The following is a 21,458-nucleotide window of genomic DNA, read 5'->3' as shown; positions in this document are numbered from 1 at the left end:
CTGTTTACTCCTCTGTCTCTTTCGATTGGAGTTTGATTCAGTGGCGGTTCTAGACCATTTCAACTGGGGGGGCCAAGCTGGGGCCAGTTGTACTGTTAGAGGGGCCAGTTACATTAGACGTTATTGTTGTCATCGTTTTCTTCACTGCATTGCAGGCAAAATACCATGTTCATAATCATCATCGTTGCCACTGTCTAATAAAGGATGTAAAAAAAGAACGATAAGAAAAATTAGTTTTGTAAAAATCATTTCATACTCCACATTTAGGGGGGCCACAAGGGGGTCCAAAATTGTTGTCACAGGGGCACTGCCACAACAAAAACTTGACCTTTTTCTTAAAGCAATTTTCTTGTTGTCTGCTTATTTTAGACAATTACAAAACTACATTTAAGAAAATAAGAACATGTCTAAAGATGACTTTTCAACATTGCCTGAGCGTTCACACTACTTAGAAAAACATGGGCTTTTTTTTTTATAGGGCTTTTAATGATGGTGGTAGCAGCCACATGAGTGAGTGCTAGCTAGCTACCAATTGATTCAAGATCAACAACATAAACACACAAACTATACAGCTACAAGTAGTGAGTGGAGTTACAAAAGTTACAAGTTAAAATGTCTTACAGTACCTGTCATTCAATGTTTTCCACACACATAGCTATGTGTATCCTGCTTAGACACCAGGTCCCCACATATCATCTTTGTTTTCTTGTTCTTGGTCTTCTTGGTCTTTTTCTTTTTCTTCTTCTATGGTATATTAGCGATTGCACAATTTAATGTGCATTCTGCCACCTACTGTGTGGGATGGAAACAAGATTCCCAAAAATGGAACAAAATACAGAAAAATTACCAAACTACCAAAAAATAAATAAACTAACTAATCTTTTTATGTTAAAAATAAATACAACAGATCTGATCCCTACACAGGCTTAAGGGGAACCTAGGAGGGGGGATATTTTGGCACCAGTACCCCTTGCAAGTCCCAAAACCTTTCTGCCGCAGACATAACAATGTCCAGTTTCTTAGACTTCTTTGAGACTTGTGCCGTACAGTTTATAACTGTGGCAATGAACGCCACAAAATCCCTTTTTAACCTACAGGGTGCCTTTTGACTGGCAGCAAACATTTACTACAGGCTGGGGTGAGTCCACTACCATCACTTGTTTTCTCAAACCTTTAATCTCCTCCTCATGGGGTATTCGAATGACCGCTCTAACTTTTAACACCTCAATCTCCTTCAGCCTGACAGGGCACTCCAGGAACTCAGAATCATGATCCCCACCACAATTGCTACGCCGTCGTCCTTCTACACACCATTCTTTGCTCTTTATCAAAAAAACAACAGGAGTGACAGACTTTCTTCTTTTTCTCCATTCACCCAGAGGGTCAGACGCCGGGCACCAACCACACCAGGAATTCTCTTCAGGGATTCAACCTGAACATCTATCGTTGCCCCTGAAATGACTCCTTTGACAGGTGCTCTACTCCGAAGTTCAAAACACAAAACTTCTGTTCTCCGGATTCTTTTGAGGCTCACTGCAATCTTCCTCTGTTCTTCAGAAATACATTTGATCAAAATAAGCCCTCTCCTGGTCATTCTGATAGACTCTACTTTTCCCAGCGCGTACTTCACCATTTTTGACACCTCAAACGGGTGTGTCCCCACTTATGCATCCTTACTCAACAAACACATCCCAAAAAAAGCTATTAATTATCATTCATGCACGTATCCTCACCTCTAATTTTAGACAATTTCCTTTTTGTTCCAGTTTTCTACACTACTTTTGTCCATTCAGAACATTTACCTTCACCAACTTTGCACGACACGTTGCTTGATTTGAACTCATCATCCACGTCCGCCATATTTCTGATTGCAAAACCGTCCCCACATTTCCCACTGTCCCATGCCAAATAGCCTGAAGCCACAGGGCTCTTCTTGCAGGCTCTATTTCCCTAGATGGGACCATTGGGAGCCGTAGGTTGGGATTTTTGATCTGCTTACATGTACATTGAACAACACAGCAGCTTTTCCACTTTGTTTTGTTATTTCTCAATAACAGAAAATCAACAACGTAGTTGGTTCTTTTACAATGGGGATTAATTGGAAATAATGTTTGTTTTCTTGTGGTCGAGGGGAATTCCTTATTATTACATGCATATCGACTCGGAGTATACCACGGTTACCACCGCCAATCTCCCATCCCTGGCTGCCTGCCTTACCGGACTGAGCCATACTACCATCAGATATTTGATATCTGTATCCTTCTATTAGATAAAAATATCAAACATTCTTCCTCCAAAGGACATTAGGAAATGACCCTCTTGAAATGCAGCCACTATAATGCTTATATTCCCTGTCTTTTTTTAAATGATGCCTCGCTTCATGCCCTCTGAACATGCCCCTATACCAAACGAGCCACACCAACGTCTGACTTACATCCCAGTCTGCCTGTCTGAGCCCTTACCTTGTAATTAAATCAAATCATTTAGGCAAGTACAAACCTCCATGAACTTTTGTACACTCTCACCATAGAAAAACTATGGGTGCATCTCAATACTCTAAAATGTTTCTCTCTCCTTGTCTCTTCTCCTTCATCTTTACTGGTCTGAAACATAAAAATAACAATTAACACAGCAGAAAGCAATATGGTGGATAACTACCAGGAATGTGCTTTCACCTGTCACCTGTCAGAGCAAATGGAGGAAAGGAGACGAGGGAAGGAGACACGGGGAAGAGACGAGGCAAGGAAGCCACCTGAGACTATTGATATTCCCCCAATGGCTGCTCAGTGCAATGATGTTTTCACACAAATAATGAATATGGTGGCCATATTAGGACAGCCTCGGGCTCAGCAGGAGTTGCCTTACTAATGACAAAGAGGCTGCCCTATGGACACTGTACATGTATAATAAATGGGCTTTGGTCTGACACCAGAAGTCAGGCAGTGTCACTGACATAGAAAGCATGTTGCTACCATCTACTGGGGACATTGATTTAGTCAGAGTGCTTGAGAGTAACTCATCATATGAGTCTACCTGAGCCAGCAGAGGGCAATGTTACACTACCTTTACAACAGATCTGTGCCAAGTGTGGGGATGGAAGGGAGGGAGTGGCCATTTTTCTATTTACACTAATGGGGCTAGTTTCCTGGACACGAATTACACATAGTCCTGTACTAAAAAACACTTTAAATTGACATGCTCCATTGAGCCAGGACAAGGCTTAATCTGTGTCTGGGAAACTGGCCCATGGGGTCCTCACAGTTACACTAAATTAAGGCCAATAAATGGAGCCCTCTAGGCCAGGAAGCAGGAGGAGGAAAGGCAACAATATCACTGATTCAACTCACTTTCTTGTATGAATGTATTGTGTGAAAGACATAGCAGGAAGAGTAAATGTTGTCAACAAGGCCGGAGTTAGAGAAACTATAAGAAGACTCCCTACAGTCATGAATAATAATATTCACCTTTATATTTACTTTGCTATGACTATCTAGTGATTGAATCTCTCCCTCCCTCATCACATTCTTTCTTACACAATAACACTACAATTAATATCTCTCTTTCACACACACACACACACACACACACACACACACACACACACACACACACACACACACACACACACACACACACACACACACACACACACACAGATTTAAATAAGTCTCGTGCACCAGAACAGTGTGATTGGGAAGAAATGTGTTCACTTTTAATCCTAGCAGACCTACAGCTGATGTACTAAAAAGAGCTTGTGTCATTTTCAGCCCTGACACAACGACAAATCCCCTAAACTTATTCTACACTGCCATGTGCGTGTGTGTGTGTGTGACAGAATAAATAAGTGTCTCCAGGAGAGGTTACATTGTGGTTACAGATGGAGTAGAACAGAGTGGGTGGTGGGGTGGGGTGCTCCCCTGCAGCAGCCCCCCTACAGCATCCCCCCTGCAGCAGCCCCCCCACAGCAGCCCCACTACAGCATCCCCCCTACAGCAGCCCCCCACAGCAGCCCCCCTACAGCATCCCCCCTGCAGCATCCCCCCTGCAGCATCACCACCTACAGCAGCATCCCCCCTACAGCATCCCCCCTGCAGCATCCCCCCTGCAGCATCCCCCCTACAGCAGCCCCCCTACAGCACTTGTGCACCAAGAGAAAGGAATTAATTAAACTTTACATAGGCAGTTTATACATACAGATGTGGAATCTTAATTTGATCACTTTGTTGCTGAGAATTGTACTGCAGATGAGCTTCATGATTGACATAAAATCAGTGAAAACCCACATTAACACGGTTATATAACATTATTCATGTCGCCTACTTTTGGCCAGCTAATAGCCTTACCAAGCAACATTATGGACTAAATGTTCAAATCTTGTTACTGCAGGATTATTTTGCTGTGACAATTTAGGTCAAATTAAGATCCGAAATCTGTCTCGTACTGATATATGTTTGTGTTTAAGAGAGTGAAGAGAGGGAAGGTTATCGTCATGAGGTGTAATACATGGTGTCCCCATTAATGATTCAGGAAGAAGTCTCTGAACCGTAGCCCTTTGGGTACACCACAGCCGGAAAGCACACACAGGCCCTGGATCAGTGGTTACACAAAACAACAAGTCCTGAAACATAACATTAGCTTTTATTAAGTCAAGCAAACTGTTACAATTACATAAGTTACATGTTACACGGTTTGATATTTTTTGAACCCAGGGTTCGGTTTCCCCGTCCCCAAACATAGAAACAGCTAATCCATACGAGTGCAGGCAAAAAGTAGTAACAGCACGATACATTCATGAACTCAACAATACGTCTGTACAAACAATAAGGCAAGTTGAAGAGAGAGAAAGTAGAAAGAGAGAAAGAAGGAAGAGAGAAAGAAAAGGACGGCAGGCATCATCTTCTTCAAAGGGGGCAATGAAGGCAGATAAATCATTCTTTCTCTCCAGAGTCCCGCCCCCTTGGGCAGCAGAAACACAGGTAGACCCATGCTGTTCATATATTTATATTCTTCATAGTAACTGTTAGTGTTCTAGAGTCCAACGAGGTAAGGCTTCTTGTTAGTCAGCAGACACAGAGTGGGGGACCCTGGGAAATAAGCTGCCTTTGATATCCATTCTGTAAAGTGGTTCTTATTGGTCAGACACTACTGTAAAGTGGTTCCTGTTGGTCAGCACTACAATAAAGAGGTTCTTATTGGTCAGACACTACTGTAAAGTGGTTCCTGTTGGTCAGCACTACAATGAAGAGGTTCTTATTGGTCAGACACTACTTTAAAGTGGTTCCTGTTGGTCAGCACTACAATAAAGAGGTTCTTATTGGTCAGACACCACTGTAAAGTGGTTCCTGTTGGTCAGACACTACTGTAAAGTGGTTCCTGTTGGTCAGACACTAGTCTAGTATAGTATACCATATGGCTCCAAACTTCATGACACTTCCTTGCTGCCAAGATACATTACGGTGGCTCTTTGAGGACACACATACTCAGATAATAAAACATTTGCCTAAACTTGACAGACAAGTCCTTGGGTGACATAAGGGAACGATTAACATAGATTAGCTCGGATCACTCAATAACTTCCTTCTAATGTCTCACAATTATCCTTCTTTATCTTCATCATCACAATCATACAACAATCATCACATAACATATCATACCATCATCACAATATTCCCTTGTTCTGAGGTGATAAGTCAAATCCTGATAATATAAAAACAACGACTCCAATAAATCTCCTCAGCAAACAACCACAGCCGACTGATATTCAGGATGGCTACCATCCTTCAAGTGGTTCATATTGGCAACAACAGGCCCATTTAAAAACGGCAAGTGTTTTTCTGTAAGAAAAGAAACTCAAAATAGAGATAATAAAATACAGAATCAATTCACTTACACTTTGGCCCACCAGGTGGCAGGATAGTATCAGAACTAAGGACAGAAGACTCAGGCCACCTCGTCACGTTGACACTCAACAGCAAGAAACAAAGGGGGGAAAAAAATTGTGGTTGTTAATAGCTTTTCTTTAAAAGGTTATCAGAAACAAAAAAAACTGTTTGGTTAACGTTCATTTTTTAAACAACTGTACATGAGGAGGATTTCATACAATTGGTAGATAAAGAAGGAAAATAACATGAGCCACTGAACAATGTGTAGTAGTGTAGAAAATGAGTACAAAAACATTTCCCGACCAGAACATGGGGAACAAACAACTGAAATTGATATTTTCCTACAAACACACCAAGAACAGTATATGACAGAGAACAAGAGGGACAAAGGGAGAGAGAGAAAGTGAGAAGGAGATGTAAGAGGGAGCGAAAGGGAGAGTATAAAGAGAGAGGGGGAGGAGAGAGAAATAGGGAGAGGTAGAGAGGGAGAGAAAGAGAGGGATGTGTAGAGAGAGAAAAAGAGAGAGATGGAGGAAAAATAGGGGGAGAGAGGATAGATAGAATGGGGAGTGAGAAAGAGGGGGAGAGAGAGCAAGAGGGCGAGAGAGAGAGAGAGGTATAGAGGATAACAGGTGAGGGGGTAAAACAGGACTGACAGAGGATAGTGGTTGTAAGGATGGATTCTGACATCTCTAAAGGGGGTACAGTTGGGTGACAGTTTTGCCTTTTGTCCCCCTCTCTTTTCTTTTCCTCTCCCTCCATCTCATTCACTCCATCCAGTCTCCCTCGTCGAACTCGGACTCGTCCTCTGAGTCGGAGTACTCGACGGCAATGCGTCGGGACAGGATGGTGGCCACGTCGTTCCCAACACGCTCGTGTTTGGCTGCCTCCTGCTCTCTTTGCTCCTCCACCTTCCGGAGCTGGATACCTGGGGAGGGAAGGAGACAGGGATTACTGCAACCTACAAGAGAGAATGTATCAGCTTTCTTCTGTTATAAAACTGTACAATGACTACGCACATTGACAGTCATGCACAATAAACAGATCTACTGGCTGTTACACCGAGGCCCCACCCACCTTTGCGGATGGCCTCCAATAGGACACTGCGTGCATCGCTGATGGGCGGCAGGTTGGCGGAGTGTTTCTTCCCCCCGGAGTGAGAGAGCGGGGACGCCATGGCACCTGACAGGAAGGAAGGCACGGGGGGTGGGCCCGGCGGGCAGGGGGAGGAGCTCCGTACTCCTGGGAGGGGTGGGGGAGGGGGCGGAGGAGGCAGCACGGTGCCATCTGATTGGCCAGGGGTCGGGCCCCTGTCCAGGACCTGCTGGAGACGGGCTGGGGAGGAGATGTGGAGGGGAGGTGCCACTGGGGGAGGGGCAGGGTGGAGGACGCCAGGGGCGATCTGGAGAGGTGCAGGGGGAGGGGGGATGGCCGGGGGCTGCTGCTGGATGGGTAGAGGAGGAATAGGAGGAGGAGGGGTGCCCCGAGGGCCAAAACCAGACATGGAAGGCAAGGGAGGAGGTGGAGGGGGCAAGGGAGGTGGCGGAGGGGGAGGTGTGTTGGAGTTGAAGCCGTGAGTCTGTGCTGGAGATTGGGGTCTGCTGTCTGAAAAACCTGAACTGGAGCTGAGGAGAGGGAAAAGAGAAAGACAGAGTTACTGTTAATTGAAAGCTAACTGAACTGCAGTGCACTAATAGAGAAGATGTGACAAATATATATCATATATCAGGTGGGAGAGAGGGAGCAAGAAATGGAAGGAAATCTTGCAGAGATAACAGGAAGATGGAGAGTCAAGAGAATACTACTCTTGTTGTACACTCACAGTACAACAAGCTAATCCATCCCTTCATCCTCCTCCCTCACACCACTACTCCCCATCCCTTCATCCTTCTCCCTCACACCACTACCCCCCATTCAGAATCCATCCCTTTATCCTACTCCCTCGCTCCACTACCCCATCCCTTCATCCTCCTCCCTCGCTCCACTACCCCCACCCAGAATCCATCCCTTCATCCTCCTCCCTCGCTCCACTACCCCCATCCAGAATCCATCCCTCCATCCTCCTCCCTCGCTCCAATACCCCCATCCAGAATCCATCCCTTCATCCTCCTCCCTCGCTCCACTACCCCCACCCAGAATCCATCCCTTAATCCTCTTCCCTCGCTCCACTACCCCCACCCAGAATCCATCCCTTCATCCTCCTCCCTCGCTCCACTACCCCATCCAGAATCCATCCCTCCATTCTCCTCCCTCGCTCCACTACCCCCACCCAGAATCCATCCCTTCATCCTCCTCCCTCGCTCCACTACCCCCACCCAGAATCCATCCCTTCATCCTCCTCCCTCGCTCCACTACCCCCATCCAGAATCCATCCCTTCATCCTTTTCTCTGCCTGCGCTTCAACGGAGCAGAACATTTCAGAGATGCGAAACACACCTGTAGCTGCTCACGTCCCCATCATCAGAGTTAAGCAGAACAAAACTCAACACAACAGGTTATTCATAGGTTACACCCCCGTCACTCAGTCGCGCTATGCCATTGCTATGAACGTTCTCCATCCGCCCTCTACCAGTGGCGTAATAGTGGTTCCCTACAGCCGTGATAAGCCCAGTCATTCTGGACGGAGGCTAACGACTGTTTAGTCTAAATTTCATAGTGCCAGGAAATACGATGACATTGCTAAAGTTGTATATGCTGATATTACATGCACTGTATATGCTGATATTACATGCACTGTATATGCTGATATTACATGCACTGTATATGCTGATATTACATGCACTGTATATGCTGATATTACATGCACTGTATATGCTGATATTACATGCACTGTATATGCTGATATTACATGCACTGTATATGCTGATATTGGACAACCTTGTTTAGCTCTTTTTGACAGTTTAATACTTTCTGTGTCACGCCCTGGTCTTAGTATTTTGTGTTTTCTTTAATTATTTGGTCAGGCCAGGGTGTGACATGGGTTATTGTGGTGTGTTTTTGTCTTAGGGGTTTTGTGGGGTGTCTACGTAGTCTATGGCTGCCTGAGGCGGTTCTCAATCAGAGTCAGGTGATTATCGTTGTCTCTGATTGGGAACCATATTTAGGCAGCCATATTCTGTGAGTGTTTTCGTGGGTGATTGTTCCTGTCTTTGTGTTTGCACCAGATAGGGCTGTTTCGGTTTTCATTATTTCATTTTGTTAGTTTTGTAGTTTCTGTATGTATAGGTTTTCCTTCATTAAAATATATCATGAATCATCATCACGCTGCATTTTGGTCCGATCCTTGTTCTACCTCTTCGTCAGAGGAGGAGATAGAAGAGAGCCGTTACATTCTGAGAAATATAAATTAATTAATTAACTATTGTACACCTAGGGTTACTATTAATAACTTTCACCCATTGTATAAGATATTCTCTGAAATTCAAATATTCCAGGCATTTGTATAAAAATTCCAGTCGCACTTCATCAGAAGCCTTTTCAAAATCAGCTATGACTACCAGGCCTGGTTTCCCAGATTTCTCATAGTGTTCTATTGATCCAGTACTTGTCTTGTATTATCTCAAATGTATCGTCCATGTCCAAATAATGGAATTAAGAAATATGTAAACATTAGGACGAGCAATGTCGGAGTGCATTGACTAAAAGTATATACAGTTGAAGTCTTTACACTCGTTTTTCAACAACTTCTCAAATTTCTTGTTAACAAACTATAGTTTTGGCAAGTCGGATAGAACATCTACTTTGTGCATGACACAAGTCATTTTCACTTTATCACTGTATCACAATTCCAGTGGGTCAGAAGTTTACATAAACTAAGTTGACTGCGCCTTTAAACAGCTTGGAAAATTCCAGAAAATTATGTCATGGCTTTAGAAGCTTCTGATAAGCTAATTGACATCATTTGAGTCAATTGGAGCTGTACCTGTGGATGTATTTCAAGGCATACCTTCAAACTCAGTGCCTCTTTGCTTGACATCATGGGGAAATCAAAATAAATCAGCCAAGACCTCAGAAAAAATATTGTACACCTCCACAAGTCTAGTTCATTCTTGGGAGCAATTTCCAAACGCCTGAAGGTACCACGTTCATCTGTACAAACAATAGTACGCAAGTATAAACACCATGGGACCACGCAGCCGCCATACCACTCATTAAGGATACGCGTTCTGTCACCTAGAAATGAACGTACCCTGGTGCGAAAAGTGCAAATCAATCCCAGAACAACAGCAAAGGACCGTGTGAAGATGTTGAAGGAAACGGGTACAAAAGTATCTATATCCACAGTAAAACAAGTCCTATATCGACATAACTTGAAAGGCCGCTCAGCAAGGAAGAAGCCACTGCTCCAAAACTGCCACAAAAAAGCCAGACTACGGTCTGCAACTGCAAAGTACAAAGATCGTACTTTTTGGAGAAATGTCATCTGGTCTGATGAAACAAAAATAGAACTGTTTGGCCATAATGACCATTGTTATGTTTGGAGGAAAAAGGGGGAGGCTTGCAAGCCGAAGAACACCATCCCAACCGTGAAGCACAGGGGTGGCACTATCATGTTGTGGGGGTGCTTTGCTGCAGGAGGGACTGCTGCACTTCACAAAATAGATGGCATCATGAGGTAGGAAAATTATTTGGATATATTGAAGAAACATCTCAAGACATCAGTCAGGAAGTTAAAGCTTGGTTGCAAATGGGTCTTCCAAATGAACAATGACCCCAAGTAAACTTCCAAAGTTGTGGCAACATGGCTTAAGGACAACAAAGTCAAGGTATTGGAGTGGCCAAAGCCCTGACCTCAATCCTATAGAAAATCTGTGGGCACACCTGAAAAAGCATGTGCGAGCAAGGAGGCCTACAAACCTGACTCAGTTACACAAGCTCTGTCAGGAGGAATGGGCCAAAATTGATGAAGGGATAAATTCTGGATGGGGGTAGTGGAGCGAGGGAGAAGGATGAAGGGATGAGGTAGTGGAGCGAGGGAGATGGATGAAGGGATGGATTCTGGATGGGGGTAGTGGAGCGAGGGAGAAGGATGAAGGGATGGGGTAGTGGAGCGAGGGAGAAGGATGAAGGGATGGATTCTGGATGGGATAGTGGATGGGATAGTGGAGCAAGGGAGAAGGATGAAGAGATAGATTCTGGATGGGGGTAGTGGAGGGAGGGTGAAGGATGAAGGGATGGATTCTTGATGGGGGTAGTCGAGCGAGGGAGAAGGACGAAGGGATCGTAGCCTAGTGCTTAGAGTATTGGGCCAGTAACCAAAAGGTTGCTAGATTGAATCTCCGAGCTGACAAGGTAAAATTCTGTCGTTCTGCCACTGAACAAGGCAGTTAACCCAGTGTTCTCCGGTAGGCCATCATTGTAAATAAGAATTGGTTCTTAACTGACTTGCCTAGTTACATTTTTGTATATTTTTTATAGGAGTGGTTAAAACATGCTACAGTAATAATGGTCCTCTGAGAACATCATAACCCTGTGGCCCCCCCATAGAGACTGCCAGAGGTCCGGACATACCTCAACTGGTATGCCATCCAGTCCTGGAGTTTTCCCGGGCCTAAAGGCTTTAATTGCATCTAGAAGTTCCTGCTCTGTAATTTGGCCTCACCCGAGTCTTTCTGGACAGCTGTTCATTTCACATTATCAATAGGAAAAACATCCTTACAATAAACTTTGGTTAGTGGAGATGGAGGAGACTGAAACAAGACTGGTGAATCGTGGTTGACTCCGTCATTTGTAAAATGTTTCAGTAAATAATTTTTGGTAACATTTCTATGTTGAAGATAAAGAAATCATTTGGTGCACCTCTCCCCATTTGGTGCACCTCTCCCCATATTGTGCACCTCTCCCCATATGGTGCACCTCTCCCCATATGGTGCACCTCTCCCCATATGGTGCACCTCTCCCCATATGGTGCAACTCTCCCCATATGGTGCACCTCTCCCCATATGGTGCACCTCTCCCCATATGGTGCACCTCTCCCCATATGGTGCACCTCTCCCCATATGGTGCATCTCTCCCCATATGGTGCACCTCTCCCCATTTGGTGCACCTCTCCCCATTTGGTGCACCTCTCCCCATATGGTGCACCTCTCCCCATATGGTGCACCTCTCCCCATATGGTGCACCTCTCCCCATTTGGTGCACCTCTCCCCATTTGGTGCACCTCTCCCCATATGGTGCACCTCTCCCCATATGGTGCACCTCTCCCCATATGGTGCACCTCTCCCCATATGGTGCACCTCTCCCCATATGGTGCACCTCTCCCCATTTGGTGCACCTCTCCCCATTTGGTGCACCTCTCCCCATATGGTGCACCTCTCCCCATATGGTGCACCTCTCCCCATATGGTGCACCTCTCCCCATATGGTGCACCTCTCCCCATATGGTGCACCTCTCCCCATATGGTGCACCTCTCCCCATATGGTGCACCTCTCCCCATATGGTGCACCTCTCCCCATATGGTGCACCTCTCCCCATATTGTGCACCTCTCCCCATATGGTGCACCTCTCCCCATATGGTGCACCTCTCCCCATATGGTGCACCTCTCCCCATATGGTGCACCTCTCCCCATATGGTGCACCTCTCCCCATATGGTGCACCTCTCCCCATATGGTGCACCTCTCCCCATATGGTGCACCTCTCCCCATATTGTGCACCTCTCCCCATATGGTGCACCTCTCCCCATATTGTGCACCTCTCCCCATATGGTGCACCTCTCCCCATATGGTGCAACTCTCCCCATATGGTGCACCTCTCCCCATATGGTGCACCTCTCCCCATATGGTGCATCTCTCCCCATATGGTGCATCTCTCCCCATATGGTGCATCTCTCCCCATATGGTGCACCTCTCCCCATATGGTGCACCTCTCCCCATATGGTGCACCTCTCCCCATATGGTGCACCTCTCCCCATATGGTGCACCTCTCCCCATATGGTGCACCTCTCCCCATATGGTGCACCTCTCCCCATATGGTGCACCTCTCCCCATATTCCATCCAGTTTGCTTTATAATATATTACACTTGATATTTTTTGCTTTTCCTCTAACTTATTCTGTGTCTCTATGGTACAGTTTTTATTTCCATCTTTCTGTACTATTAATCCCTCTATTTCCTTTGTTAATATGAACTCTTTTCACCAAAATAGATTCATGAGCCAAATCTGTTTATGGTCCAATAACATATTTAAAATCATCCATTTACCTTGTGAATCTGTTTGGACAATTTGCCCATTTGGATCAAATATATGGTTAATTAATATCATCACCCCTTTTCAGTTTCTTTGCCCATAGGAGAAGTATATCTTGCCCCCTAAGTTGTTTTTCCACACAACTTCATCTAAAATTGGTGAATGAGTTTCCTGTAAACAATAGATGTTATTTTCCTTCTCTTTCAGCCAGGTAAATACTGATCATCTTTTCTTATTATCTTCTAAGCCATTACAATTATAACTGGCTATACTTATTTCCCCATTTACCATAACAAGATACAAGTTTAAATTATATTTATATATTTATCATAATATATGTTTGTAAACTTACCATTAATAAGCACCATGATGACTGAGTGTCTATATAACTGCACCATGATACAGGATTAGCACTGCTACTGCTTCTTCACTATTCCACTCGCTAAAACCTCCCCCCATCCCAAGTTGGGTTGTCGTCCCAGTGACTGGCAGACCACCTCTGTCCGCCTGGATCCTAGGGCCATTGAAAGATTCTGTATTCCAATGGAATGTTGTGTCAGCTAATCCAAGTGTATCATTTCATTTTAGTTAGCAAACTGTGGTGCTAATTAAAGAAGCAATACACCTGGCCTTCTTTAGACTAGTTGAGTATCTGGAGAATCAGCATTTGTGGGTTCGATTACAAGCTCAAAATGGCCAGAAACAAAGTACTTTCTTCTAAAACTCAGCAGTCAATTATTGTTCTGAGAAATGAAGCCTATTCCATGCAAGAAATTGCCAAGAAACTGAAGATCTGGTACAATGCTGTGTACTACTTCTTTCACAGAACAGCACAAACTGGCCCTAACCAGAATATAAAGAGGAGTGGGAGGCCCCGGTGCACAACTGAGCAAGAGGACAAGTACAGTAGAGTGTCTAGTTTGAGAAACAGACGCCTCACAATTTCTCAATTGGCAGCTTCATGAAATAGTACCCGCAAAACACCAGTCTCAATGTCAACAGTGAAGAGGCGACTCCGGGATGCTGGCCTTCTAGGTAGAGTTCCTCGGTCCAGTGTCTGTGTTCTTTTGCCCATCTTAATATTTTATTTTTATTGGCCAGTCTGAGATATGGCTTTTTCATTGCAACTCTGCCTAGAAGGCCAGCATCCCGGAGTCGCCTCTTCACTGTCACCTCTTCAATTTATTTCCACAATTAACGCATAATATGTGTAATAATGTAGGTAGTTAATATGAAGTATTGTTACCTCCTCCCCTCAATCTTAGCTAACTAGCTAACGTTATACTGCATCTAAAGTCAATCTGGTGACAGCAAAATTATGACAAAAGGTTTTCCTACTATTTATTTGCCTCCACTTGAATGTCATTGTATTTCCAAGCCACTGTCATGAAATTTTGATTAAATCTTCATCAGTGCTCATTGACGATATGCTCAGTCCAAAACAAATGTTCAAAACAATAAACATGCAACCCATGAATAGAAGAGAACAACAGAGTAGAGAAAACAACTGAACTGGAAACAGAAGAAGAGAGTTGTATCCATTTTTGAGTGAAAGGCATTCTCAAAACCAGGTAGGTAGTGGGGAGACACTCCCATGTGGTAACACATTCTCTAGTTTGCTTCTTTTTTTTGTTGTAACTTTATTTAACTAGGCAAATCAGTTAAGAACAAACTCTTATTTTCAATGATGGCCTGCTGGGGAACAGTGGGTTAACTGCCTTGTTCAGGGGCAGAACAACATATTTTTGCCCTTGTCAGCTCAGGGATTTGATCTTGCAACCTTTTGGTTACTAGTCCAAAGCTCTAACCACCTCTTGTGTGTGTGCCTCTGTGTGTGTGTGATACCCACCTGATCATGGAGGGGGGTTTGATGTCTCCCAGATGGTGCATAGGGGGTGGTGGTGGGGGGTCATGGGGTCGTGTGTACATTCTGTCCCCAGGGCGGTTCAGCAGCTCATTCATCTGGCTGTAGGGCAGCGCTGCTAGGGAGAATGGCCCGTCCATCCCATCCAAGTAACTAGGAGCTCTGAGAGGAGGGGGGGGGGGGGGGGGCGTTAGCGTTACAGATCCCCTCCATATACAGTACCAGTCAAAAGTTTGGACACACCTACTCAATTTATTTCGACTATTTTCTACAATAGTGAAGACATCAAAACTAGGAAATAACACCTATGGAATCATGTAGACAGCTTTACACACTCTTGGCATTCTCTCAACAAGCTTCACGAGGAATGCTTTTCCAACAGCCTTGAAGGGGTTTCCACATATGCTGAGCACTTGTTGGCTGCTTTTTCTTCAATCTGTGGTCCAACTCATCCCAAACCATCTCAATTGGGTTGAGGTCGGGTGATTGTGGAGGCCAGGTCATCTGATGCAGCACTCCATCACTCTCCTTCTTGGTCAAATAGCCCTTACACAGCCTGAAGGTGTGTTTTGAGTCATTGTCCTGTTGAAAAACAAATGAATGTCCTACTAAGCGCAAACCAGATGAGATGGCGTATCGTTGCAGAATGCTGTGGTAGCCATGCTGGTGAAGTGTGCCTTGAATTCTAAATAAATCACAGACAGTGCCACCAGCAAAGCACCCCCACACCATCACACTTCCTCCTCCATGCTTCACAGTGGGAGCCACACATGCGGAGATCATCCGTTCACCTACTCTGCGTCTCACAAAGACATAGAGGTTGGAACCAAAAATCTCCAATTTGGACCCATCAGATCAAAGGTCAGATGAGTCTAATGTCCATTGCTCGTGTGTCTTGGCCCAAAAAAGTCTCTGCTTCTTATTGGTGTCCTTTAGTAGTGGTTTCTTTGCAGGAATTTGACCATGAAGGCCTGATTCATGCAGTCTCCTCTGATATTAAATGTGTCTGTTACTTCTGAGGCTGGTAACTCTAATGAGGTAAATCTGGGTCTTCCTTTCCTGTGGTGGAGAGCCAGTTTCATCATAGCGCTTGATGGTTTTTGCGACTGCACTTAAAGAAACTTTCAAAGTTCTTGACATTTTCTGAATTGATTGACCTTCATGTCGTAAAGAAATGATGGACTGTCATTTCTCTTTGCTTATTTGAGCTGTTCTTGCCATAATATGGACTTGGTATTTTACCAAATAGGGCTATCTTCTGTGTACCACCCCTACCTTGTAACAGCATAACTGATTGGCTCAAATGCATTAAGAAGGAAAGAAATTCTACAAATTAACAAGCCACACTTGTTAATTGAAATGCATTGAAATGCATATTTTACAAATGGCAGGGTAATGTAAGATATAGAGAAAGGGGAAGGATTAGAACATTACACATGTCAGGGTAGTGTTTGATATAGAGAAAGGGGAAGGATTAGAACGTTACACATGACAGGGTAGTGTTTGATATAGAGAAAGGGGAAGGATTAGAACGTTACACATGTCAGGGTAGTGTTTGATATAGAGAAAGGGGAAGTGTTACGTGTTACACATGACAGGGTAGTGTTTGATATAGAGAAAGGGGAAGGATTAGAACGTTACACATGACAGGGTAGTGTTTGATATAGAGAAAGGGGAAGGATTAGAACGTTACACATGTCAGGGTAGTGTTTGATATAGAGAAAGGGGAAGGATTAGAACGTTACACATGACAGGGTAGTGTTTGATATAGAGAAAGGGGAAGGATTAGAACGTTACACATGTCAGGGTAGTGTTTGATATAGAGAAAGGGGAAGTATTAGAACGTTAAACATGACAGGGTAGTGTTTGATATAGAGAAAGGGGAAGGATTAGAACGTTACACATGACAGGGTAGTGTTTGATATAGAGAAAGGGGAAGGATTAGAACGTTACACATGTCAGGGTAGTGTTTGATATAGAGAAAGGGGAAGTATTAGAACGTTAAACATGACAGGGTAGTGTTTGATATAGAGAAAGGGGAAGAATTAGAACGTTAAACATGTCAGGGTAGTGTTTGATATAGAGAAAGGGGAAGGATTAGAACGTTACACATGTCAGGGTAGTGTTTGATATAGAGAAAGGGGAAGTATTAGAACGTTACACATGACAGGGTAGTGTTTGATATAGAGAAAGGGGAAGCGTTACATCTTTGTGGGCTATAATCAGTCTCAGGGTAGTTGGGGGGGGGGGGGCTGTGCATTGGCAAAGTGGGCGGGGTTATATCATGCCTGGTTGGCACCGTCGGATGGGGCCACAGTGTCTCCCGATCCTTGTTCACTGTTCACTGGACGTGCTACCTTGTCCTGGAACTGCTGTTTTTCTGACTCTCTCTCTCTACCGCACCTGCTGTCTCTAACTCTGAATGTTCGGCTATGAAAAGCCAACTGACATTTAATCCTGAGGTGCTGATCTGTTGCACCATCGACAACCACTGTGATTATTATTATCTGACCCTGCTGGTCATCTATGAACATTTGAACATCTTGGCCATGTTCTGTTATAATCTCCACCCGGCACAGCCAGAAGAGGACTGGCCACCCTTCAGACCCTGGTTCCTCTCTAGGTTTCTTCCTAGGTTCTGGCCTTTCTAGTGAGTTTTTCCTAGCCACCGTGCTTCTACATCTGCATTGCTTGCTGTTTGGGGTTTTAGGCTGGGTTTCTGTACAGCACTTTGTGACATTGGCTGATATAAAAAGGGTTTCATAAATACATTTGATTGATTGATTGAATGATAGTGTTTGATATAGAGAAAGGGGAAGCATTAAAGTGTTACACAAGTGCTAAAGGAACTCTATTACAAATGCCAAGTCACTCACCCACCATTGCACATTGTACCAAATGGTAGATTGGACCTCACTTTATATGCTCAGAAAGCTACATTTCTATGTGTTCATCTACAAAGCCCTTTTGGGTAAACTCCCTCTTTACCTCTGTAGTCTGGTCTCCTTCACCACCAGCAGTTACCATACCTGGTCTGCTAGGTGTTGCTACTTAAAGTCCCCAGGACATTCACAGTATTAGGCAAGACTGCCTTCTCTTCTTGTGCACCAGAGGCATGGAATAATCTACAATCCATGCTTCATCTAGATATGTTAGTGCCACTGAATGAATTTAAAATATTGATGGGAGACTGTTACAGAGGAGTGTAAATGCTATTTTTAGTCTGGATCATGTTGTTGTATGTTTTAAATCTGTAATGTATTGTTTGTTGCTGCCTTCTTGGTCAGGTCTCCCTTGAAAAAGAGACTCTGGGTCTCCTGGTTAAATAAAATGTTAAAACATAAGGGAGACGGGGAATTGGGACGTGACACTAATTCTCCATATAGAGTAACATTGGGGTTTAATAGCGTTCCCCAATGCTCCATATACAGAGAAACACGCACACACACACACACACACACACACACACACACACTCACACACACACACACACACACACACACACACACACACACACACACACACACACACACACACACACACACACACACACACACACACACACACACACACACACACACACACACACACACACACACACACTCACACACACACTCACCCAGACCTGTCGTGGTAGGGAGCGGAGCCATTAGGCTCTCTGTGTTTCAGGGCCTCTTCAGGGTCGTCCTCAGCTAGCTCCGCCCCGAGCGCCAGTTTCTGCCACTCCTTCTTCCGGTCGTGAGGTGCCCGCGGGATCTTCTCAGTCTCCAGAGTACGGTCGTTTCCCCTAACCTGGAGAACGAGGGGATAGAGGGAGGAAGGTAGGAGGAGAGGGGGGAGGAGAGAGAGAAGAGGGAGGGGGGTTGGAAGAACGAAGAGAGAGAGACAGACAAAGAGAGAGAGACTAGGGTCTTCATCTATACAGAACTATCAGACAAACACAGCACTTCATTGAAGTTCCCTTCACACACATTTAAACTGCTTTGATTACAAGTAGAGGGAAGAGCTATCTTTTTATTTAACATTTAAAGACAGAGAGCAGAACTGAGTGCAAAGACAGGAGGCAACAGAGAGAAGAAAGATTTAATAGAGAGAGTCAACAGTTGGTTCACTCCTGTCTTCACATTGATTGGATCGGGACTAACAAAGTTTGGTACACACACACACACACACACACACACACACACACACACACACACACACACACACACATTTGTGTTACTATCCTTGTGGAGAACAAAACATTTATTACCATTCCAAATCCTATTTTCCCCTTAACCTAACCATAACTCCTTACTTTAACTTTAACCCTAACTCCTAACCCTAATTGTAACCCTAAGACTAAAACTAACCCTTAAACCAAAAATAGCCTTTTTCCTTGTGGAGACCGGCTCCTGAGTGGCGCAGCGGTCTAAGGCACTGCATCTCAGTGCTAGAGGCGTCACTACAGACCCTGGTTCGATTCCAGGCTGTATCACAACCGCACAATTGGCCCAGGTTTGGCCGGGGTAGGCTGTCATTGTAAATAAGAATTTGTTCTTAACTGACTTGCCTAGTTAAATAATATTTAAAAATAAAGGAATGTCCCCACTTATCTGAATGTTTCTTGTTTTACTATCCTTATTAGGACTTCTGGTCCCCACAAGGATAGTAAAACCAAAACACAAACACAATCCCATAAAGCCTCATAAGTAACACTTATCTCTGCTCTTGGCTTTGCACAGTAGCTGTTGTCATAGTGACTCTCTCATTTTCATTGGATACTAAGCCATATGGAATGTTTACATAGACATAGAGTAGGATGCTCAGTCTACACATACAAAAAACGGGACACACAGAAGGTGGCACACAACACAGAACAAGTGTAAGGCAGAACATTGTGTAGGTGAGGAATACCACACTGCTATGTGAAGTCTGGGAACAAGGAAAGCTGTAGCTGACATTTTAGTTGAATGAGCTGGACATTACAGGGCATGTTGAATATATAGTACTACAAGAAACATGGTGTCTACTATACACCAAAATTAAAAGAAAGATCATGTCCAAATAATAGTACAACGAATTGAACTGTACTTTACTAATTAAATCATTTTTGCCAAAATAGACAACAGAATTCTTAGTTCCCATACCTACAGCAGTGGGAACGTGACATTAGGTCTTCATAATGCATTATAACATGTCTAAATATTGTCCTAGGGACGATGAGCTGTAAAAAGACACATGGTTTGTAATGAGATCACATACCTGTCCTGGGAGGTCTAAGTACCTATAGACTTGATCATACAGGTGGGGGTCCTGCAACTACAAGAACAAAACGACAAGAGAAGCACCAGAGGGAACCAATGAACACCACACAGAGCACTGGAACGCAACACCACTGGCTGCTGAGAGCGGCAAGACCAGGACAGCGGCAGAGCAGTGAGTCACACGAGGAAGCAAAACTCTCTGAAACACAAAATGACGTGACACAGCTGGACTGACAGTAGTCACACACAGTGGCAGAGCGCAAATGATACAATTTAACATAGTGCATGCGCCACTTACAAACCAAATAAACAGTGGACTGGAGCGCACACACACACACACACACACACACACACACACACACACACACACACACACACACACAGCTCCAAGCAAACACTCACTCAAAGACAACAGAGCTGTTCAGACATACAAAGACAAAGAAATCGTCATAAAAGAAAAGAGCTTATTTGAACACACAAAAAGCACAAAGCACGTCACTCACAACACAGTGCAGTCTGACAAGAACACACAGTAACAAAACATGACAGAGTGTTTGGCACAACACGGTTAGCACAACGTGGTTAGCGCAACGCGGTTAGCGCAACGCGGTCAGCACAATGCGGTTAGCGCAACGCGGTTAGCGCCAGAAGGAAGCACAAAGCAAGTGGCAAAAGAACAAGAGGGAGTCATCATTCACAGTCCGTCTAAAACAAAACCACCTAGCTAGCTTACAGGCAACATCCAAGACAGAAAAAAACAGTTGGTGTTCCTAGACTGTTGCTATGCAGCAGAAATCTCAGCAATTTGGTCAAACACTTTCGTTAAGAGGCAGCAAAGCATCGGCCTCAAATAATTATGCTAAGTAGGCAAATTTATCTCCTCTCAATCTATTCCCTACTACATAACCCTACAGAGCCCCCCATTCAGAGACATATCGAAACATACATAGCCCTCTCCCAAGTCTAAACCATCATCAAGCCAATCAAGTGAAAAAGATTGTTTGGTCGATTGTTTGATCAATCAACATTCCTGTTAGTATAGCTCTAATCTAACTCATGTAGATAACATGTGTTGTGTTGTTAGTTTGTGTCATGACGTGGCTCTTTCCGGGTGTAGATCGTGGCTTCCCCCTCTCTCACTGTTATCTCAGGCCATAAATTCCTGGCGGAGACTCTCTCCCCCTGGTCATGCAGAGAGAGAACAAGGGATTTCACTTGGCCAAACTCCTAAATCCCCAAAATGGGAGTTTTAAACAATATTTCCACCTTTGAGAGTGTGG

General features: G+C 44.3%; 1 protein-coding gene across 2 annotated transcripts in view; it reads right to left on the bottom strand.

The window, feature by feature from the left end:
* Positions 1 to 4,619: 4,619 nt before the first annotated feature.
* LOC109866221 (WASP family member 1) overlaps positions 4,620 to 21,458 on the bottom strand; it is a gene marked incomplete at its 5' end in the record, with an annotated part of 35,357 nt that continues 18,518 nt past the window's right edge. The window contains 5 exon segments of one of the 2 annotated variants that reach the window (XM_031800607.1): positions 4,620 to 6,810; positions 6,960 to 7,507; positions 14,918 to 15,094; positions 18,552 to 18,724; positions 20,177 to 20,233. In XM_031800607.1, the coding sequence (XP_031656467.1) occupies positions 6,650 to 6,810; positions 6,960 to 7,507; positions 14,918 to 15,094; positions 18,552 to 18,724; positions 20,177 to 20,233 (1,116 nt within the window). 2 annotated transcript variants of the gene reach the window in all.

Source organism: Oncorhynchus kisutch, linkage group LG21 (genome assembly GCF_002021735.2).
Source record: "Oncorhynchus kisutch isolate 150728-3 linkage group LG21, Okis_V2, whole genome shotgun sequence".
Classification (NCBI taxonomy): Eukaryota; Metazoa; Chordata; class Actinopteri; order Salmoniformes; family Salmonidae; genus Oncorhynchus; species Oncorhynchus kisutch.
Note: the sequence above shows the minus strand (reverse complement) of the source record. Positions and strands in the feature narration are given on the sequence as shown.